The sequence below is a fragment of the Lissotriton vulgaris genome, chromosome 3_1 (genome assembly GCF_964263255.1).
Source record: "Lissotriton vulgaris chromosome 3_1, aLisVul1.2, whole genome shotgun sequence".
In the NCBI taxonomy this organism is placed as follows: Eukaryota; Metazoa; Chordata; class Amphibia; order Caudata; family Salamandridae; genus Lissotriton; species Lissotriton vulgaris.
Window position 1 is genome coordinate 1,613,976,455 of NC_141689.1, and position 24,542 is coordinate 1,614,000,996.

Consider the following 24,542-nt stretch of genomic DNA (forward strand, 5'->3'; position numbering starts at 1 on the left):
AAGAGTGCATTGACATACTCAGGGAAGCCTGCAGGCTTATTACATGCATCTGTTATGCTGCTAAGTGGAAGTGTTTATATCACTACTGTACTCCAAACCACATTAACTCTTATGCCAATGAAACAAGACATTATTTGTTACCTATATTTTCAAGTCAGGGGTAGCCTACATACCAACTCGGCTACACCTAGCTGCTATTGCCGCAAATATGGAGAACAGGGAACACACCTAACTCTTCAATATCCCTGTAAGTAAGGCTTTTATGGAAGGCCTTAACTATGTCATTCCACCAAGGTGACTCCCAGCACCAGTCTGGAATCTCTATATTGTCCTCACCAACTTATGGGGCTGCTTAGTGAATCAGTACATTCTTTCCCTCTCCAGCTTCTTTCTTGGAAGGTTGCCTTCCTTGTAGCTATCATGTCTTCTTGATGTATCAGTGCTACAGGCACTCACACTGGAGGAATGTTTTTCAGGTTCACAGTGACAGAGTGGTCCGTAGAACTAATTCTAAATTGACCAAACGTTCGAACTCCCAGTCTCTATTCCAAGACCTGACTTGATAGCTGAGGGAGCACTCCACAAAGACATAACAGCTCTTTGCAGCTTTCTCACAACATCATAAAAGCCATATTATTTCTAAGGCTTGCATAGCCAGGTGCTTCTATAAATGCATCCAAACCCTACCTTCCCGCCCACGCCACACTCCACCTGTAAACAGGGTGCCACTATGGCTTTTCTTGAGGACATTTGTAAAGTTGCCACATGGGCCACATGGTCCACTCCACAAATATTTACAAAGCATTATTGTGTGGACAAGTCTTGCAAGGCAGCAGGCTAGAGTTAGTCATACAGTAGATTATGTTACTTACCCTTTAGGTATCACTGGGGCTCTGGAAGACTCGGCTGCCAACTAGCTTGCAACCTTTCTCTCAGCTAACGATCTTGCTCAACACTGCTCGTAATTACACACGCCAAGGGCTCAATTCTGGACCTTGTGATATCCAAATCAGACCAGATTACCACTGCTTCACCCATCCATGTTGACTGGTCTGACCATCTCCTCATTCCCTTCTTTTTTCACCTCTCTCACATTTTAACTCTCTGCCAACCTAAAAGAGCCTCTACGTGGTTCCGCAACACAAAAAACATTGAACTTGAAATTCTATGTGATTCTGCTATGCGTTCACTTCCTAGTCTAGACCCCAATACGGATGTCAACAATCTCACTCCCCTTTGCCTCTCAATCCTTGCAGTCGAAATCGACAAGGTTGCTCCACTCCAAAGCAAAAGGAAAAGACCCACCCCATCAGCTCTTTGGTTCAACAAAGCTCTCTATGACGAAAGCAAAAACCTCAGAATCTTGGAGAAGCACTGGAGAAATTCTCCATCCACCCCCAACCTCTCTCTTTTACGCTCAGCAAGATCAAAATACCACCAGCACATCTTCCAGGAAAAAACATCTCATTTCAGATCCCTCCTCGATTCAGCTAAAAACAGACCCAAAAAACTTTTCGACCTCATCAAAAACCCAAATTGTTCTCCCCAAATCATCAAGCCTGAGGATGCTTCAAAGAAAGCAACTGAGTTCACTATATTCTTCGATCAAAAGGTAAAATCTCTGGTGGAACACGTCACCCACCCCACCCCAACCCCATTGAGGAGCAAAAAGCCTTAGTCACCTGGCAGAACTTTGCCGCCATCTCAGAGGTTGATCTCCTCAAATGCATCCGCAAAACTAAACCCTCCAACCATTCTTCTGACCCCATACCCAGTGACATCGCCATTGATTTCTATACTAACACTCTTTCCTACTGGACCAGGCTAGTCAATCTCTTCCTCAGTCAAGTCTCCCGCCCAGTTGTCCTCAAAACAGGACAGGTTACCCCCCTTCTAAAAAAACACTGCAGATGCAAATGACCTCAATAACTTCCGCCCCATCACCAATCTCCCTTTTCTTTCAAAGATCACAGAAAAATGTGTTGCAAAACAACTGTCCCAACACATTATGGACAATAGTCTCCTCGACATGTTCCAGTCAGGCTTCATTCAAAATTGCAGCACTGAAACCGCCCTGCTGCAAGTGATCGATGATGCGCTGCATATTCTCGATTCGGGGGAATCGTGCCTTCTGATTCTTCTTGAACTATCTGCCGCTTTTGACACTGTTAATCACAACACCCTCCTGAACATTCTTCATCAGAGAATAGGCGTGGAAGGCACAGTACTCAAATGGTTTGCCTCTTTCCTCTCGGACAGATCCCAAATGATTAAGATTGCGAACAATCTCTCGTCTCAACTGGTGGTTGGTCAAGGCGCCCCTCAAGGTTCTATCCTTGCTCCCACTCTGTTTAATCTTTATCTGGAACCATTAGGGAACCTCCTAAGCAAATCTGTAATCCTCTACCATCTCTATGCGGTTGACACCCAAATCTACTTCAAGGTGTCTTTCTCTCATGATCTCTCACTACTCAGCTCTACTCTCAACACTATTCACAACTGGATGTTAGTGCACCAACTCATTCTCAATCCCTCCAAAATGGAATTCCTCCTCTTATCTAGCTCTCTCTCCCCGCCTCCTGTTCCATCCTGTTTGGATCAGATGAATCTAATCAACAGTAAACCCATCATTGTGGACTGCACTAAATCCTTAGGTGTCATACTTGACAAAAGACTCAACCTAATCTCACACATCAATTCCATGGCCAAGAGCGCAAGTTTTCAGCTGCGCCTTTTTTCGGCGGTTCTTCCCGGAGAATTACCTAAAAACCTTGGTCCAATCGCTAGTTCTATCTAGATTGGACTATTGTAATTCTCTTCTGACTGGCCTTCCCAAATCTCACCTCTCTCCCCTCAAATCCGTCCTCCATTCAGCAGCTCGCTTCATCTCAGGGTCCAAACGAAGTGACCACATCACTCCTACCCCGTCTTCTCTCCGATGGCTTCCCATCGAGGCTAGAGCTATCTACAAAACGGCGTGCATCACCCACAAAGATTTGCACTCTTCCTCCCCTCGCTATCTGGCGAATAAACTGAAATTGTCTGGAGGCTCAAGACCGTCTCGGAATGCTGAAAAGTTCCTTCTTGAGCCCCCCCTCCTTCCAAAGGGAGAAATTGATGGCACAATCGTTCTCAGGTAATGTGGTGAGAATCTGGAACTCGCTTCCTCCTTCGCTCCGTGCCATCCCCTCCATCCAGATCTCCAAGCGGACCTCAAATCTCTTTTATTCCAAAGACACTTTCAGAACGAATTCCCCCCCTTCTCAGACCCCGCCAGGAAGTTCTTTAGTCATTGTAAATGTGTCACATATATTTATATTTTTGTTTGTACATCCTGTGTTTGCTGCGTTTGATTTTGTGTTCTGTTTGCCTGCGTTGTTTTGATTCTATGGCCTGCTATTTTTCGCCAGGAAGTTCTTTAGTCATTGTAAAATGTCTCATTTATATTCATATTTTTGCTTGTACAGTCTGTGCATGCTGTGCTTGAGATTGTGTGCCTTATGCATGCGTCGCTTTGATTCTATGGCATGCTATTAGTATTTGTTCCATTCGTGTAACAGTTCTCTCATGTAATGTAACTGGTTCTATTGTACAGTGCTCTGACACCTTCGGGTAAAGTCCGCGCTTTATAAGAATGCATTAAATAAATTAAAATAAATAAAATAAATAAAAACAGAGGAGGAGTCACCGGCACCTCGTGACTCATAAGACTTCTTCGAAGAAACGTCCGAGCACAACACTAGATGGCAGTAGTATGCAGTATATGTGGATCTACAGCACTCATGCAATGAACAGATGCTTATGTGTATGTAATTTAATCCAAACAGTTGCCAAGCAAACTAAGCTCTGGTAAATAGGCAGCAAGAGCTACCCCTTTATTCTTCAAATGTGAATCGCCGGATTATCTTTTGGTGTGACCATATTGTGCCTATCAACCCCTTTTCCTTTGTGCTAATATTCTTCTGACATCCCAGCAACAGAGCACCAGTACATGTGGGAATAATCACATTCTCTTGAGCAATAAATAGTGAGTTGCAGCCTTGTATTGTACAGTCTCTGTAGTCTCTTTCTCTCTGTAGTTACCCCTTACCTTGTTCAGATACCCATACCTCTACTCCGTTCAACACCTATGCCTTCACCTATAACAATTCCATTCACCTGCTTACTTCTTGCATGTTGACAGACATTGTAGCCTTTTCTTTTTGAACCTGTAAATGTTCGATTTAAGTTACTGAAAAATTCATGAGGTTATCTTCTGTTACCTATAAATTGTATTTGCCAGAGAAAATGTGAAGCAACACCTTGCCAAGAAACCGATGTACGTGAACCTCCACCTACTACAAAAGGTGCACTAGAAGCTGTAGAGAAAGCAGAAGTAAAGGAAGAGGAAGAAGACGTTCAAAATAACAAAGAAAATGCAGTAGAACAAAGAGCCACTGAAAATGGTAAGATGAATATGGAGATTGCCTACAGACATGGCAGCTGACAATGAGGCCTACTTTAAAAAGTTACTCACTTTAATGAAGGAGTATGTAGAGTATGTAGGACATAGGTTTCACCCATTTAATCCACATGGACTTTTCACTTTGACTACCCGGTATTTGGACTTTTATCTGTGAGCGAGTCTCACCAACAGAGTCTCACTCATTGTAAATTCTATTTGAATGGGTTGAAAGCACTAACCACCAGTGTAGTGTCCACCGTTTAGGATAAACTGGTTACACATGAAGTCTTGCGCACATGTGTGCACATGGGTGTGGGCTGCATGTGTGAGACTACCTCAGCCCAGTATCTATGCACAGGTACTCTGTCGCAGAAACGACCCTTTAAGGACTGGTGCTACTCCGGGGTAGGTCTTATAATGTGAGTAGGCATTCATAGTGTAGGTCTGTTGTGCTTACTGAAAGTCTGTAGTGCTTAACCGAATTACACATTATAGGTGAAATATACATCAAAGTACATTTTTACCCCACTTAGGCCTGCAAGAACTATTGAGATATTAATCTTATGGAAAACCTGCATCCCAAGTGTTAATCCAAAGTCCATTTAGTCATATCTACACTCTTGATAGCAGGTTAAGAATTGTCATATTTCCCTCGCCCAGGCAGAATCAGATTCCTGTCCTGTGTCCCCACACTAGCCAAGTTAATTACTTTGCTGGCCAGCAGGAATATCTAAGGCATCCTCACACAATAGAACCATTAACAGTTCTTGACCCAGTTACTGGGAAGGGAAGGGGTGGGGAGGTAATCTGCATATGGTAATTACCTATTCACACTACACCTGGACTGGTAAAGTCCACACGCTTGAAAACAAAGGAGGAAGGCCAGAGCTCTGGAGCCAGGCACTGGAGGGGCTCATCTTTGAAGTTTTTGAGGGTCGGGATCAGGCAGCTGTGTCAGTTGGGGGCAGAGTTGAGGCTTCTGTGGAAGGTCTTTCCATAGACCATGTGAAATTGCCATCTTTACATGTCTCAGAGAGTAGTTCTGGTGGGTTAGGATTGATGTGGAGTGGTGAAGGGGCACCCTAGGTTTGGCAAGGGGTGCCTGGCTTCTAGAACTTTTCACCCTCACTTAAAAAAAACTGCACAAGGGAGAGACACTTTAGAAGACATTGGGTCTGGGTAGGCACGCTTGCAAAAGAAAGCCCCACTTGATGCCACTGCCAAGATTGACTGAAGGACTTTAATTATTGCTGGCCTCGCAGATTAGGATGGGTCTCTCCAGGCCCAGTGGATCTGACTTCCTTCTGCCCCCATAGAAACAGTTGGGGGAGTGGACCTGTTTGGGGGGAGGGGAGGTGGTCTTGGATAGTTACCCACTGACTCATGTGGACTGGCCTTTGATTCTTCTAAAAAACAGGTGATATTCAAGTAGCCAGGAGGCTGTTGGTCCTGGATTGTGACAGGGAGGGTGTTCAGGTTGCTGGCTGTGAAAGACCTCCCCACCAACATTGTCCCAATTGACCCCACAGGGCTGGTGAAATAACTTCTTAAAGCCAGAAGGATCACTCCACCTGATTTTGTAAAACTTCCCCAGCGGTCGACACAACTTCATCCATGTAATCTCCCTGGGAAAATAGCCACTACAACGCGCCCGTTTCCACGAAAACCTTTAATGTGTTATTTGGCCACATTTATTTTTACTTGTATGGCATAAATATATATAATAGATTTAGGGACTGATAACTGGTGAAGATGGAAGGCTGGTGGCGCACTGCCAGTGCTTGTTGAAGCCCAATGCTTCTCCAGATTTGGCCTTAAAGCAAACCTTGGTAAGTTGGTCAGTGGCTGAAGACTGCGCTCTTCCCAGATCCCATCTGATTTCACAGCCCAGTGGCCATTTATGGCTATTATGTTTGGTTGTTTGGTTGCACTAAGATGTCATTCCCATGGAGAATGTGCTCTTTTTTAAGTGATAATGCTCTACCTCATCATGTTTTAGCTGTGTCCCTCCGAAAATGTGCTCCACAATGCACCGTTGGTCCCCAGTGCTCTCTGCTCTGCTAGTCAAGTGACGCTCACATTTCTCACAGCCCCCGTGATTTCAGAAAAATGATGCCGATGCACAACACCCTCACTTCCAATATCAGGGGGGGGGAGGGGGGAGTGTGTGTGTGTGTGTGTGTGTGTGTGTGCGTGCATGCGGGTATACAACGTTTAGCACACATTTTTTACAACGCACTACCATTACAACGCAGGCATTACCACGCATACCATTACAACGCATTGCGCTGGGGGGCGCTCTAGGATAGGGAATAAGTTTAATTTTATATCCAACACCTTCCCTAGTGTCCACGGGGACTGGAGTTGGAATATAAAATTATACTTACCACTATCCAGCACCTCAAAGCGCTATGCCTTGTAACGGTATTCGTTGTAAATACCGCGTTGTAAAGGTATGCGTGGTAATAGTATGCGTGCTAACGTCATACATCCGTGCGTGCGGGCGTGCCTGTCTGTCTGTCTGTCTGTCTGTCTGTCTGTCTGTCGTCCCTGGGCATGGGTAACTGTATGCCTGATGGTTTGCCTCTATAGGTTCCTGCAGGCCTGTCTATGTATATTAATAGCTGTACATCTGCTGATCTGAGTGCATGGCTGTGTGTTGCCCTACATGTATATTGCATGAATATCACTGACTGAGTATATGCACAATCCAATAGCCAAACGTATTGGGCCCGATTCACAGAACTAACTTAAGACAAAATCCTAAACTTACTACTTTTGGTATTCACAGAAGTTAGGATTTTGTCTTAAGTTTGTTTTAAGACAGACTTAAGACAGACTTAAATTAGGATTTTGTCTTAAGTTTGTCTTAGGACAAACTTAAGACATACTTAAGACAAAATCCTAACTTCTGTGAATACCAAAAGTAGTGCGTTTAGGATTTTGTCTTAAGTTAGTTCTGTGAATCGGGCCCTCTGTCTTTGCCAATTTTTTTTTATTTTTTATTCTTATACCAGTCTTCAAATTGCGCTGTTTCCCTAACCTACATAATTCAATTTCAATTGCGCTAATTAGAGAAAACTCACAAAATTCACAACTGGCTGGAGAGAGAGAGCTGAGTTGTAAGTGATTGTGGCACCATTGTATGTTTTTTGCGGCAACATTTTCTCTATGTTAGTACTGTTCTTTGTCCACCGACATACACAAGTATCTGCAGTAGCAGACTGACTGATCCGTAGTGTGAATCAATGTTTTCTAGAATTTGAAGGCGAGCAGAAAGAGCAGAAGGGCGACGAGGAAAATGAAGTGGTTGAAGATAACGAAGAAGACGAGCATGAGGGTCAAACATTAATTAAATCGGTCTCCGATGAGGAGGTAAGTCTTTGAGCTATTTGCTGGCTGTAGACCTCTCCCCTTTTCTTTTTTGCAGTTTTATATAGTACCAGCTCGACTCGAAGGTATCGGAGCGCTTTACACGAGCACCAGTTGCATTGCAGACGGACACATTCATTTTTAGGCACGAGGGGGCATATTTGCAAGCTCCTTGCGCCACTTTTGCATCACTTTTCCCATGTTAAAAATGACGCAAAAGTGGCGCAAGGGGGCTTGTAAATCTGCCCCGAGGATATTAAGGGGAAGATTTACAAGCCCCTTGCGCCTCTTTTGTGCCGCCGTTGCATCTCTTTTGTGATGCAGCGGCGGCGCAAAAGATGCGCCATGCTGTGGGGTATTTACAATGTGACGCATCTGGAGATGCGTCACGTTGTAAAGCCCTGCACCAGAAGTAGACGTTCCTGCGCAAGGGGGGGGGGGGCGTTCCAGCGCAGGAACGCCTTCCAAAAGTGGCTGAGTGAAATCTAGAAGATTTCACTCAGTCACTTTTGAGCCCATGCTGCGTCTAAACCCTGCGCCTGCTTGAAGCCGGCGTAATGATTGACGCAGCATTGTAAAGATAGGGCCCCCAAGAGCATTGCTGGAGCTGCGCCGCAAGCAACTCCAGCAATGCACCGCCTTTACGGCACAGATGCATCACGCATCTGTGCCGTTTTTGCCCCATGGTGCGCCGCATTATAAAAGCTGCATTAAGAAACAATGTCCTGACAGGTAATATTGTATAGTCAATTAATTATGCATGCACACAGTATTACTGAGAAGGAAAGAAGGAGAGTACTCGCAGATTTGAATAAAGATAGTGAATCATCTCATATTGTAACATAAGTTTGACCTAACAGCTTATTAACAGGCGTACTTTCCTATGTGGCTCCACACCAAATTGAAAGATCTTTGTAAACTGTGATATCACGTTGTCACACGAATTGAGCCACTCACTGTAAATTACTTGCACTTTGTTCACAGTGCACCGTCCATGCTGTTCACTTCTTCACTTGCGTCGCCACTTTCACCACAGACACTTTTTTAAGCACCAAGTATTTTTATGGTTGTCACCAATTCAATTTATGCAGTGCTGCTTTAAACTGTATATATCCGACCATGTACTTATGTTACAATATAAGATGAATAACTATCTTTATTCAAATCAATGAGTACTCTCCTTCTTTCCTTGTCAGTAATGCTGTGTGCATGCATAATTAATTGACTATACACTATTACCTGTCAGGACATTGTTTCTTAATGCATCTTCCTTACCCAGTCCTGAATTGGTATATGGGTCACACTCCTGTTAACTTTACGGCATTATAAAAGCGGCGCATCCATGGTGGCGGAGCCGTGGTGCACAGTAACTGGAACATCCCTGCTGATATGCAGGGATGCGCCAGTTATTGTAAATCTGCCCCTGAATGATTTGCCCAGAATCACAGGATGTTTGAGTTTCCCGCGAGACTTGAGCCTGGTTCCCTAGCTTCAAAGTCGGCCGCTCTAGCTGTTAAGCCACATCCCCTAACTTCTTCGGGTGAATGTCCAGAGTTGATTGTTGTCATTCTTCCTTACTAAATGTAATTCATCAATACTTTTTGGGTGTACATATTGCGGGCGAGCCAGTGAAACAGTAGCATTCTTTCCATTAATGAATGGGTGCAGTTCCATCCGCAGACAGGAGATGGCAGCACACAAAAGCTAAACCACTGTTCCACGGAGACATTTTGTCAATGGGCTGTTGTGTTCCGAGAAGAGCAGTATCCCTAGGGAAATTCATATTTGCTTAACTATTATTACATCCTAATTGCTTTTATGTAGCGCTTCTTACCCCCTCACGAGCTATTCTAAAACATACGGTTTGTGGTCAACCCAGTGGTAATTAGTTATAGTTAATTTGCTGGTTATTGGGTTAGCATTGTGCTCCGAGGAAACTATTTTGAGCTATTGCTCTAGTTTCTAATGGTGGATTAATTCCAGGGTTGGTTTGGGATTAAAAATCGACCCGGGCACACCAAAAAAACGTGGGCCACATTTGCGTATTGCCTTTTCACAAAACACTGCTTCAGCGAAGTTTTATGAAAAGAAAGGGGTGGGGGGGACATGTTTTATTACCTTCACTTAGATAAAAAAAAAATGCACAGAGTAGTTCACACTGTTGAGCCACACATGAATGCAACTGAGACCACGTTTGCTCAGGCCCCTCGCCCCCACTCAATCAGCATACATTAATGGGCCTTGCAAAAAACACAGTTGATGGACAGAATGTAGAAAAATGTCATACATTCACCCCAGTACAAGGATCTGGGCCTAAATCCATCGTTTTTTTGCACTCCACACCACCCTGGGTTAGACACTGGCTATATGCAAATCAGCTCTGACCCTGTGCCTCATGGGAACAGTCCAGTCCGAACTACCAAGCCATGTCTTTCCCAGACCGGAATCAAGCATCCAAGGACCGGTTTCTGGCTATCAGCCTTCATTCAGCCTGGATAGCTTGACTCCAGTGGTGTGGAGAGCCTGGGACTCATGTCTGAGTATACCCAGCCCACTCGGGGTGAAAATTGCAAAAAACACAGTTGATGGACAGAATGTAGAACGTACATTAATGGGCCAGCACAGCAAGAAAAAGGGAGTGACACCTCTGCCCATCTGCCTCAGGCACCCACTGGGCTGCTGGTGGCATCCTAACAGCACAGACAGCCCCCAGGCTGCCCAAAAAAGCAGCCCACAGCTAGAACTCGGCTACCCACCCATCGGCCATTTCCTGAGTGCCCATATCACCAATCCAACCCTGATTAATTCCACAGGAGGTATGTGTGATTATAAGAAGGAGCTCAGGCTGGAAAACATGGGATGAATACATAGAGTACAGGGGGTTAGAAATTGTGAGATTGTAGTGGGAGGCTACACAGGAGAATGTGTGATTTATGAGAGTGGCTTGAGTAAACAGGCTACAAAGGTTGCTATTTGCAGGAAATGATTTATAAGGGGGAGTATAGTTAATTTACTGAAGTATAATAGAGAGTAAGGCAGGCATGTCATAGAGCAGGGTACACTCAGAGGCACTAAGGAAGGCAAGTGATGGAGTGTAAGGAAAGCATCATTCAAAAAGAAATGTAGGAGAGACTAATCCCTAGCTAGAGATGGTTAATTGTCATGCAGGGTCTTTAAGGAATAATGAGATAGTATGCAATCTGGGGAAGCCTAAGGAGAAGAATAATAGGGTTAAAGTTGGTTACCTATGGACAGTCGATATTTGTTGTTGCACATGTGGTTTTTTCGCTTGGCTGTTGATGGTCTTAAAAAAAAATGTTTATATTACATATATTAAATATGATTGATTTTTTTTTTACTTTGTACTAGTTTTTTAACATGAGGTACTGAGTTGTGTGGTATGCCTGCAGCTGAACACAGACAAGCAGAAGTACTAATCTTTAGCGACAGCAGCAACACATGGAACGACTCCTGGTGGCCATCAGAACTAGGACCCACACCCACTCCCTGCAACCACACCAGAAACCTCAAAATCATCACTGACAACAGGCTCACCATGAAATTACAGATCAATTCCATCTCATCCGCCTGCTTCTTCACTCTGCACGTGCTACGTAAGATCTTCAAGTGGCTACCCCTACACACCGTGACACAAGCACACATCACCAGCTAACTGGACTACTGTAACGCCCTTTACGTGGTACTCGCCGCACACCTCATACGGAGACTTCAGACCATACTAAACGCTGCAGCCAGACTCATCCTCTGCCTTCCCCGATGAACCCACATCACACCCCACCTCAGGAAACTCCACTGGCTCCATATACAGAAGAGATGTCAAATCAAGCTGCTGACCTACACACAAGGATCTACGCAACCAGGGACCTGCTTACAACCTGAACGTCCACCATTCATTGAGAAGACTATGCTCTGCCTCCCTTTCACTTGCACATACTCCCCTCATCTGCCGAAGCAGAAGTGGAGGATGGTCCTTCTCCCACAACTCAGCAGAGACCTAGAACAGCCTCCCGTGCACCTCGGGGCCATCACCTCACTTCCGGAATTCCAAATGGTCCTCAAGACCTGGCTGTTCTAATTAACCTCCGGGACCTGTAAGCGCCTAGATACCCTGTTGGGCAATTAGCTGCACTATAATCCTGATTGATTGTATGTCTGGATAACAGGTCATTGTTTGTCTGGTAAGAATGTGAGGAATAGACAAACCTTGGGATTTGCATTGATCATTCTGTTATGTATTGGTTTGCGACTGATGCATAGGTGGTTAGTTTACATGGGGATGTGGTTCACTCTGAATCTGGATTTTGTTTGTAAAGGGTGCTGCTGACTTAGGTCTTGCTTGATGTAGTGAGCTCATGTGGATTCTTTGTTGGGTCACATTAGGATTAATCAGATCTGAGCCATCCTTCTGAATTCTAAGTGATTCTCAGCGGCTCTGATCTTTACAAGCAGGGAACACCAGTTGTATGCCTTGAACAGAGAAATTAGTGTCACCAATGGTTTTCTTCTTATAGGCAGGATTTTTAAGGACAGTTTCAGTCTGGAGCATAACGTCTTGGAATATGAGTATTTAGTGATTTTTTTTCTTCTTAAATCAATGTTTTCTCCTTTGACATTTATAGCTTTGTGGGTGATACACAGTAGTTTGAAAGGGGATGTTCTAACTATTTGGAGCAAGTGTGAAGCCTACATGAATGCACAGATGTGGCTTCGTATATTTTCATTTAGAAATAGACATTCTACTCAGTTTTACATTCTTCATAGCCTTCTGACAGTTAAGAGTGGAATGCTGTGGTAACCAATCTGTTAGCATAGTCAAGTTTGAACAGAATGAATCATGTTTCTGCTTTTACCTTTTGTGGAAATTCAAGATATGATAAGATGCATGTAAGTGTTTTTATTGTGTAAAAAATTGACTGAGACAGACCATCAACTTGCGTATCTGTGGAAATTGTGGAGGCAAAAAACAATAAAAGATCTGTTAAGTTTAGAGTAATTTCGGGGGGGGGGGGATACACGTTTGTTTAGCCTGAAAAGTATAGGGTCATAGTTTGTTTCCATTCACCACAGGTCACTATTTCCGTTTTTGAAGAATTTAGCTGGAAGTGATCCCACATCAACTATTGATCAATGGGTATGAGGCAAGTGTTACAATTTGATATTCAGGTATTCTTAGGGTTATCCAGCTTGATAATTATTTTTGTATTCTATGCATAGTTGCAGCAGATGAATTGGAAACTTGATAAGATTTAGTACTAGTTTCATTATAGGTTAAAACAGTGACTAGTCATTATGTGGTAGAGCCTTGTGTATCTCCTGTTTTTATGCAGAAAGGATTTGTAAAAAAGAAAGGGAGCATGTTATTATGGTAGGATCTGAAAATTGGTTGAGAGTGAGGTCATCAATACTGACTTTTTCCAGCATAAGAAGTCATGGTGCACTCTGCAAAACCTGTGCAAAGGTCCAGGAGTAGTAATGCAGCTCCACTATTTTTGTCAACTATGTCTTTTAGGTCATCATACATTGTGAAATGGGAGATTCAATCCCTTTTTCTAGGTGGAATCATGACTGCCATTCTGAGAGTAGTGTGTTTTCTTGTATTAATACTGAGATCTGGCAAAATGTTGCTTCCTCCATCAATGGGCAAAGGAAAGGTACAATGGAGATTGTTCTGTAGCTGTTGGGGTCTCCAGGGTCCAAATTGTTATTCTTAGGTAGTGGACTTATGTATATCTTCTTTAATACCTCTGGGAATGTTCTTGTTTTTGAAGGAGGTATTGATACTATTTCTGACTGGGATAGATGCCAAAGTTGACTAAAGGATCTTTTTGAAAATGTGGGACGCCGTGGGTCAGACCAGCAGCAGTCAGGGCTGCTAGCTGTTAGTTCGTCATCCAATTCTGAGGTTGTGATTTCTTGGGAGGCTAATATTTGTGAGAGGCTAATATAGATGCTGCTGTGATTGTTTTTAGTCATATAATAAGGGAGCAGTTGTTTCTTTTCGTTTTTAGATACATTTCCAGTGGATTCGCTTTGTTTAGATAATGGGTTTGCTAGTTTATTGCAAATGTCTAGTGAAAGTGGGGGTGAAGATATGACAGCTCCTTGGATTGTGAAATTATGATAACATTTTATGGAGTTCATTGGCTGGACATTTGGAATAGTCCATCCTGCTTGAGTAGTGTATGTTTGTGGCCCTCTTAATGTATAATCTGAACATTCTATGGTGTCTACGTCAGTGCATTTTGTCTTGATGGGTTCTTGGACATGAAGCATCTGTATTGAAGTGTTGTCATTTGTCCTTTAATCTTTTTCAGCTCTTCACATATCCAAAGGGCCAAATTCGTATTTTTGCTTTGTTTCAAAGTTATTATATTGCACCATGTCACACAGTATTTGACTTAGGCACTCCTTTTCTATTTAAAAGTGACTGGACACACAGAAATATTACAGGTATCAATGTGCTCTTGCTAAATAAATAAATAAACCAGCAAACAAATAAATTAATAAATGCATTTTTTATTTGGCACAAAGGTATGAAGAGGCAGTCAATGATACGTAGCCTTTAGTAATCTGCTGGCTATTTTCCACCTACGTATAAACACATCTAGCCACCCATTTGCCCTTCTACCCATCCATCCATATATTTTAATGCTTACACAGTATGGGAGCAGTGAATGGTTTCTTGCCTTAAGAAGTGAAAAGGAGATAGATCGGAGTTCAAAACGTTTTTAGACACACTGCGGACAGGGGCCTGGGTTATATGACAAAATATCAACAGCAAAATATTGAGGTCACAAATATCAACTCTACATACTTAGTTATAAAGTCAAAAATATTGACAAAAATGTATAGATGACTACAATATTGTCAAGAAATAGGTACATATATCAAATTTGAACTATTATACACATTATTCACTTAAAAATGATATTACATTTTTGTAAAGGATATATGACAAATTATAACATCTTAACTAAAAATGTATGCTTTAAAATAATTGCAAAAATAAACGTATTTTAAAATAAAATTACCATTTAAACATAAATCATAAAAAACGAATAAAAATATTCATAATTACAAACACTATATATGAAATCATGTAAAAATTGAACAAACATAAAACATTACTACAAAAAAATTCAATTAAACAAACTTAAATTATTTTATATATAGATATGTTTATATGTATATAGGTATATATGTGCATATGTATATAGGTGTGTGTGTGTGTATATATATATATATATATATATATATATATATATATATATATATATATATATATATATATATATATATATAATGTTTTGAGACTGGATGTGCTGGTTTTTAAATAAAGTTCTGTGAACTCTCTCCCGCAGGAGTGGCGTCCTTGAGCTCTGGGGCAAACTTGAAGGACATACATATAACAATTTTTTAAAAATCTGAAAAAAATGTGAATTGGAGAGGTCAAAGTCACTACTTCCACTCCAACCACAGCAACATTAGGGAAAGTGTTTGACTTTGGAGGGGTTACATTTACTATTCCCTTTCTGATATAAGCAACAATATGGAAAGCATTGAACTCTGGAGGGGGCAGTTTTGCTATTCCGATTCCAACTAAGAGCCATATGTAGGTGGCAAAATACCGGTCGGTAACGGCTGATTTCGGCCGTTACCGACCGGTATTTGTACTTCCAGATGTAGGGGGCCTGAAAATTACCGATTCTGTATATTTACCGAATCGGTAATTTTACCGAATCGGTAAATTACCGATTCGGTAAATGTACAGAATCGGAAATTTGGGATGTAGGTGGCACTGGAAACAGTGCAACAGGCCCTTAGAAATTCGTTATTTACCATGAAATACAATGGCATAGTAAATAACGAATTTCTGTGTACATGCACATCTCTGCATGTACACCTGTGCCATGGGGCACACAGACATGCCCTTAGGGCATGTCTGTGTGCCACTTGGCACACAAGCCAGAAACAGGGGTGCAACAGGGTGTCAAAGTGACACCCTGTCCCCCTTGACAAATCGGTAAAATTACCGAATCGGTATTTACCGATTCGGTAATTGCCATTGATTCCTATGGGCCTCAAGGCCCATAGGAATCAATGGCAATTACCGAATCGGTAAATACCGATTCGGTAATTACCGAATATTGCCGATTCGGTAATATTTAAAGAATTATTACCTACATGACATTTACCGAATTGTAAATACCGAATCGGTAAAATTCGGTATTTACGATTCGGTAAATGCCATTTACCTACATATGGCCCTAAAGCAGCAGTAAGGAAAGTGTTGGACTTTGGAGGGGTCAAATATACAATTCCCACTTCAATGTAATCAACAATTGAGAAAGTGTCGGACTTTTGAAGTGGTCAGATTTTATTTTTCCTATCCTAAATTTGACATAAAATAAATAGCATATACCTCAAATAAATATGTGTAAAATATATTTCCATAAGTATAAAAAATCCTTTAACATTATTTGATTTATATAACTTATTAAAAGCTAAAAATACAAAATTAACATATAGAATTATGCATAAAATTATTCAAAACATTATATCAAATAAAAAATGTCAAAATATAGATTTCAAATACTTCGCACCTTATTGCCCTAAAAATTAATAACATTATAAAATTAAGAATACAAAAACCTAAAACATAATATATATTTATTTTTAATAAACTAACACAATCAGTTATCTAATTAACAAAAAGTATGAACAAGTTTTTAAGATAATCTATTAAATAGCTAAGAAACTGTATCATTAATTATATAATTCATAAATAAAAACATATTAGAAAAAATAAATGTAGACTTAGAAAACGTCCTGCCTTTCCCTTTACAAACCCAACAAACTGACAAAATATATTGACATAAAATAAAAAATGTAAAATATTACCAAAGCCAAACATACACTAAAAATAATTAAACATGCTTAACATTAATATAATAATACAAACTTAATACAGAAATGAATAAAACACAACTAAATAATTAAAAAGCAATATCATGTACAGCTATATCATTATTTTTAATGAAAGACATAACAAATTATATTCTCACATTCTATATTCTAGCCCACAAACAATATTTTTGACAATATTTGTGCCTCTTGTTTTTCTTATTTAACCACAATTTTGGTGGAATACCAGTGTGTTCCCTTTCTACAGCCTTCACAGAGCTGAACTTTAAGGGGATTCCAGTCATTTTTTCTGTGACATATAGATTCACCTTGAAATCTCTGGAAAGGTCTGACTGAAATGAAATTTTCAACGACTGTCAAGCGGAGATGACCAGGCAAATCGACCCATTAAATGCAACAGAAAACCAGAAAATGGTGGTAACGACCCCAGGAAATATAGATACTTCCAGTAGCAATGGTTATCATGCATCAGATTGCTAGAGTTTGCATGGTCATTAACAGAAATAGTTGTTTGAGTTACCAGTCTTGGAAACAAAACACATGCATTTGGCTTTCTTTTGGAACCCGTCTCTCATTTGTGCTTGCGCCGAAATGGTATTAGATCCACCATTAGGCATTTATGCAAAGTCAACAGGACTGCAGAGAACGAAGTGCACCACCCATTGTTCTAGACCAGGTTTTGCGGTCTACCTGCTTGCTACAATGGTTGTATGACACAACCACGCATGCCATTAGAATGCATGCCTTAACATGGTCATTACAACAACCCCATCTTTACTATGCATGCCTTTACCATAGATATGCTTTTTCACTCATGCCTTTATAACAAAAAGTTTAGTATTTAGCAGGTAAGTATATATACACATATATATATAGATATATATGATGGTTTTGTAGTTACGTGCAAATTACTTACCTTTTCTTTGAAAAGGCATGCGTGGTAAAAGCACATGCGCCCGTCCCGACGTTGTCTGGGTATGAATTGCTGCCGGCCAGTAGTATATTGTTTTGTAGGATTTTGTTTTGATAGCATTTCTTATCTGTGACAGACCTGTGAAACGCTCCGATTCACAGAGCACTGCTGATGCACTTAAGAGTGCGCGTTCAGTAGTGTGTGAACTCGAGTTTCCCTACTTTATTTTTCCTTGCAATATTACATAGCGCGAACTCGACAACATGGCATGAGCACAATTTACATTACAGAAGAACACATTCATTTGTGGTAGGCATGGGGAGACAAAGCGATTTGCCTGGAATTACAGGATGTTGAGCTGAGGGCGAGATTCGAACGTAGCTCCCCAGCTCTAAAGTTCGCAATTCTAGAACTTGTGGCGGGAGGTGTGTCTAAAAATGTATGTCGGTGCTGGTCATCAATGAGAGAGACCTGTGCATTTTTCAAATGGGTGGTGAAAAAATATGAGTATGTTCCTGGAGATGTGGGCCGCCGTGCCACCAATGTACTTACCGGGGGAGGGTAAACACACATTATTCCGCAACTTTCTTTCCACATGCCATCACTCCACATACTTTCATTACGAAAGTACCATGACTCCGCAATGCCGTTATAACGCATGGCATTACATTTTATATGCTTTTACCACGCATACATTTACAACGAAATTAGTTGTAAATGCATGAATGGTAAAAGTATTTTTTTTATGTTTGGATAAGGTAAGAATGGGTATAGGGGTATATGTTTTGGGGTACTGAGGTATATGTTTTAGGGTGTTTGGGTATTTTAAGGGTTCAGATATAGTTTTGGGTTAAGGGGTACAGGGGTAGGTTTAGGGATAGGTATGGGTTTTGGGGTACAGGGGTATTTTTAGGGTTCAGGGCTAGGTTTGGGTTTTGGGGTATAGGGGTATTTTTAGGGTTCAGGGGTAGGTTTGGGTTACAGGGGTATTTTAAGCGTTCAGGGCTAGGTTTGGGTTTTGGGGTACAGGGGCGTTTTTAGGGTTCAGGGCTAAGTTTGGGGGTGCAGGGTTATTTTTAGGGTTCAGGGCTAGTTTTGGGTTTTGGGGTACAGGGGTATTTTTAGGGTTCAGGGGTGAGTTTTGGGGTACAGGGGTATTTTTAGGGTTATTGGGCTAGGTTTGGGGGTACAGGGGTATTTTTAGGAATCAGGGCTAGGTTTGGGTTTTGGGGTACAGGGGTATTTTTAGGGTTCAGGGGTAGGTTTGGATTTTGAGGTACAGGGCTATTTATAGGGTTCAGGGCTAGGTTTGGGTTTTGGGGTACAGGGGTATTTTAGGGTTCAGAGGTAGGTTTAGGTTTTGGGGTACAGTGGTATTTTTAGGGTTCAGGGCTAGGTTTGGGTTTTGGGGTACAGGGGTATTTTTAGGTTCAGGGCTAGGTTTGGGTTTTGGAGTAGAGGAGTATTTTAGGGTTCAGGGGTAGGTTTGAGTTTTGGGGTACAGGGTTATTTTTAGGGTTCATGGTAGGTTTGGGTTTAGGGGTACAGGGGTATTTTTAGGGTTCAGGGGTAGGTTTGGGTTTTGGGGTACATGGGTATTTTAAGGGTCAGGGCTAGGTTTGGGGGTACAGGGGCATTTTAGAGTTCAGGGGTAGGTTTGGGTTTTGGGGTACAGTGGTATTTTTAGGGTTCAGGGCTAGGTTTGGGTTTTGTGGTACAGGGGTATTTTTAGGGTTTAGGGATAGGTTTAGATTTTGGGGTACAGGGTATATTTATAGGGTTAAGATGGGTTAGTGTTTAAGGGTGTTGGGGTATTTTAAGGAGTAAGGGTGGGTTATGATTATGAGGTGCAGGGGTATTTAAAGGGAGCAGGGTGGGATTAGCACATGAGATGAGACATGGCATGAAGGGCGAAACGTACCACACGCCCCCAGCGTTTGTCACGCCCCCAGCACACGCCCACAGCACAACGCAGACACGCCCACAAGGGACTACTTTGTTGGCACGGTTCTTTTACCTTTTAAATGTATATGGTGGGCGTATGCATAGCCTATGTCCTTCTGCTGCAACTGCCCTTTCCAACTTTGTATTGGGTGTTGTGATTGGTGCTGTGGTTACTGAGATTACCCGCCTCAAAGGTTTGGGCTCTCTCTTTATTATATTAGTATGGATATATATATATATATTTGTATGTATTTTTATACACACACATATAAGTATATATGTGTGTATGTATTTTTACATATATGTGTGTGTGTAAAACACATACTTATTGTTAAATATATATATATATTTATCTGTAATAAAATGTAGAAAAATATATATATATATATATCATTACCAACCCGTAAAACCATACCCACCCTAATTTCTAAAATTCCCTTGGCACCCAAAAACCCATATCCACCCTAAAACCTAAAAATTCCCTTGCCACCCAAAAACCCATACCGACCCTTAACCCTAAAAAACACTTTGCAACCCAAAAACCTATACCCACCCTAAACTCTAAAAAAAAGAACTCACAACCCAAAATCCCATACCCTTCTTAAAACCTAAAAAATAATGTGACAACCAAAAACCAATACCCACCCTAAACCCTATAAAATCCCTTACCACCCAAAACCTATACACACCCTAAACCCTAAAAAGTCCCTTACCCTCCAAAAACCCATAACCACCCTAATAAATGCTGTGCCACCCAATGACCTAATCCCACCCTAACCATTAAAAACGCCCTTGCCACACAAAACCCTGTACCCACCCTACACCCTAAAAAAATCCCTTTCCACCTAAAAGCTTATACCCACCCTAAACCCTAATAATTACCACCACAACAAAAAACAATACCCACCCTAAACCATAATTATTATTATAACACACACATACACATATGTATGTATGTATATATATATATATATATATACCCAAGAGAAACTGTCATCTCCAACACAAGAAAGAGCCAAATGTAGAAAGGCAATTGTATTATATGTGTATATGCATGTGTGTGTGTGTATATGTATATCTCTGAATCAGTAGTTGTTGTGAAACAAAGGCGGTAGCACCCCCACCATCAAAAGCACCCGCCGCGTGTTCAAATCCCAGGGTGGAATTTATGTTGGTGAGTTGAACCGCTGCTGTCAGGAGCCCGGCAACCAAAAGGATGTGGACTATACAAGTCTAAGGGGCCCTGCCATGAGAGGGACACCTACGGGATGACCGCGAGTGACATCAAGCAACAGATGAGGGAGATGGGCACAGCGGAAGGAGTTTAGGAGGTGACTGTAACGGCGGCATAGCAAGAGTGATTACAGTGAAGGGCAAAAACTATAATTTACTTGCATTGGCAAAACATGAAGAATTATGATGCCTTCACATTTTTTCATATATCCCTGACATTGGAGATGCCTTCCAGTGATTGGTTACAGTCCCACCAACAAGAGACATTTTGAAACATTTAAATATCACGAAGCTGTGCTAATTTTTGATTGAATTCTATGCACTGAAGAAGGCTGTTGCCGAAATGCATTTGCATTAAAGAAATCAAACGTGACTCTTGGTGCACTGCTGGTGGGGCGATGAGGTCCTCTTGTGTCCTGAGGACCTCGGGACACAAGTGGACTTCATCCCCCGAGCAGCAGTGCCCCAGGAGGAGCTTTTGCAGAGTGGTGTAAAAAGGAGTAATGGCCTCGGACCACCTCTCTGCAATCCAGCTGTGTTGCGCTTACTGGAGGTATGTGAGGGGCTATTTGCCCCTAGGGACCCCTAGTATTCAAGGGGACTTAATCCCCCAACTTAGATCACACCAGGAGGCGTGTTTGCAGAGTGGTGGAGAAAGGGGGCATAGCCTGTGTCCACCTCTGAGCAATCCCACTGTGTGGGGCTTAGTGGAGGTAAGATGTAGGCTAGTTGGCCCCTAGAGGACGCACAGCATCAAAGGGGACTTCAATCTCCATCCAAGAGTGTGGCAGGGAGCACGTTTGCAGAGTGGTGGGCAAAGGGTGCATGGCCTGTTATGAGAATTTAGAAATCCTGTTGTGTGGTACTTACTGGAGGTAATAGGAGGGGTAGTTGGCCCCCAAGGATGTCCTTGGGGGGCAAGTACCCCTCCAGTAAGTCCCACACAGTATGCCATGCCCCCTTTCTCCACCACTCTGCAAACGTGCCTCCTTGCAGACTACAGGATGGGGGATGAAGTCTACTTTACTCCTGAGGGACTTTGGGGGCCAAGAAGCCCTTCTGGTACCTCCTGTAAATCCTATGCAGCAGAATTCCTGAGCGCTGGTCGGAGGCCCAGCACCCTTTCTCCACCACTCTGCAAACACGACTATGAGTTAAAGTAGTGTTTGCCGTGTAATATGTTTCATATTTGCGAGAGTTAGAGCTATTGGTGTTGTACATGTAAATGTTTTTTACTAATGTTTTTGGGAGTGAAGTGGATGTACCTTGTGTGCAGTGAAATTATGTGGATAGAAAGTATGTGGTATTTAGTGTATAGGAATTATGTACAGTGGGATTATGTGTTATGGAAAGTAATTATGTGGTATGGTAGTCTGTGTTGTGGAGTGGTGAACTCAGGTTTAGTCTTCCTTGTTTCCATAGAAGCTCAACTATGAATTCAGTGAGACAAAAAAAGAATGAATAACGGAGGAGCACTTGTGGACCTAGTCAGAGGTATGAGCAGGGTCACTGGAATTATGCGACTGTTTGGCTGCACCGACTTTCGCACAATTATACATTTTCTGCATTAGCCACATACCTTATCATCTGCACCCTAATCTGGAGATTTGAACAAAAAAAGCCTTGGTTTTAGCTCAAATGGCACAAACGTTACCAAAAATGCAGTGACAAGTGTTACAGCATAGTGGAAGGCCCTTTGCAAACCTAGAATGGTCACCTGTTACTTATTTCTAAATGGGGTGTTAAATTGGTACTAATGGTGTGCAAGCCACTCTTGTTTTCTTTTGCGCCTCTCTTGCCTCTTTCTGCATTTCTGTTGCTTCTTTCTGCACATTTCTTTTTCTGCATTTCTGCATTTCTCTTGCCTCTTTCTGCAAACCTCTTCTACTTTCTGCACGTCTCTTCCCTCTTTCTGCACGTATGTTGCCTCTTTCTGCACCTCATTTGCTTATTTCCGTACCCCTCCTGCCTCTTTCTGTACCCTTCTTCCCTCTTTCTGTACCTCTCTTGCCTTTTCTGTACCCCTCATGTGTTTCTGCACCCTTTCTTTGCCTCGTTCTGCACCTCTGTTACCTCTTTCTGCACTTCTGTTCCTTCTTTCTGCACTGCTCTTGCTTCTTTCTACAACTCACTTCCCTCTTTCTGCACTTCTCTTGCTCCTTTCTACACCTCTGTTGCTTCTTTCAGCAATTCTCTTGCCTCTTTCTGGACTTCTTTTTGCACCTCTCCTGCCTCTTTCTGTACCCCTCTTCCCTCTTTGTGCACCTCTCCCACATCTCTCTGTACCCCTCTTGCCTCTTTTTGCACCTCTGTTGGTTCTCTCTGCACTGCTCTTGCTTCATTCTGCACCTCACTTGCCTCTTTCTGAACTTTTCTTGCTTCTTTCTAAACCTCTGTTGCTTCCTTCAGCAATTCTCTTGCCTCTTTCTGCACTTCTCTTGCTTGTTGCTGCACCTCTCTTGCATCTTTTTGCACCTATGTTGCCTCTTTCTGCATTTCACTTGATTCTTTCCGCACCTTTCTTGCCTCTTTGAGCACCTCTGTTGGTTCTTTCTGCACCCCTCCTGCCTCTTTCTGCACCCCTCTTCCCTATTTTTGCAACTCTCTTCCCTCTTTCTGCACCCTTCATGCCTCTTTCTGCACCACTCTTGCCTCTTTTTGCACCCTTCATGCCTCTTTCAGCACCACTGTTGCTTCTTTCTGCACTTCTCTTCCTTCTTTCTGCACCCCTCGTGCCTCCTTCTGCAACTCTGTTGCTTCTTTCTGCACTTCTTTTGGCTCTTTCTGCACTGCTCTTGCCTCTTTCTGCATCCCTCTTGCCTCCTGTTTCAGCACCTCTTTCGCTTCTTTCTGCACTTCTCTCTCCTCTTTCTGTACCCCTCTTGCCTCTTTGTGCACTTATGTTGCTTCTTTCTGCACTTTCATTGCCTCTTTCTGCACCTCTTTTGCTTTTTTCTGCACCTCACTTGCCTCTTTCAGCACCTCTGTTGCTTTTTTCTGCAGATCTCTTGCCTTTTTATGCACCTCACTTGCGTCTTTCAGCAGCTCTGTTGCTTTTTTCTGCAGACCTCTTGCCCCTTTTTGCATCCCTCTTTTTTCTTTCTGCACCTATCTTTCCTCTTTCTGCACCCCTGTTCCCTGTTTCTGCACATTTCCTGCCTGATTCTGCACATCTCTTGCCTCTTTCTGCACTTCTCTTGCTCTTTCTGCACCCTTTGTGCCTTTCAGCACATCTATTTGTCCTTTCTGCATTGCTTTTGCTTTTTTCTGCTCCTCACTTGCCTGTTTCTGCACTTCTCTTGCTTCTTTCTACACCTCTATTGCTTCTTTCAGAAATTCTTTTGCCTCCTTCCGCACTTTTCTTCATTCTTTCTGCACCCCTCAGTCTCTTTCTGTACCTCTCTTACATCTATCTGCACCCCTCCTACCTTTTTCTGCAACCCTCGTGCCTCTTTTTTCACCTCTGTTGTTTCTTTCTGCACTGCTTTCTTCTTTCTGCGCCTCACCTGTCTCTTTCTGCACTTCTCTTGCTTCTTTCTACACCTCTGTTGCTTCTTTCAGCAATTCTCTTGCCTCTTGCTTCACTTCTATTCCTTCTTTTTGCACCCCTCTTGCCTCTTTTTGTATCCCTCTTGCCTCTTTGAGCACCTCTCCACCTCTTTCTGCACCCCTCTTGCTTCTTTTTGCACC

General features: G+C 42.3%; 1 protein-coding gene across 1 annotated transcript in view; it reads left to right on the plus strand.

Annotated features, from left to right (window-relative positions):
• The window catches only part of CLGN (calmegin), a 337,930-nt gene that overhangs the window by 238,283 nt on the left and 75,105 nt on the right, over positions 1-24,542 (plus strand). Inside the window, exons 13-14 of the mRNA XM_086963258.1 lie at positions 4,283-4,445; positions 7,704-7,819. Coding sequence (XP_086819384.1) covers positions 4,283-4,445; positions 7,704-7,819 — 279 coding nt within the window. The remainder of the gene's footprint in view (positions 1-4,282; positions 4,446-7,703; positions 7,820-24,542) is intronic.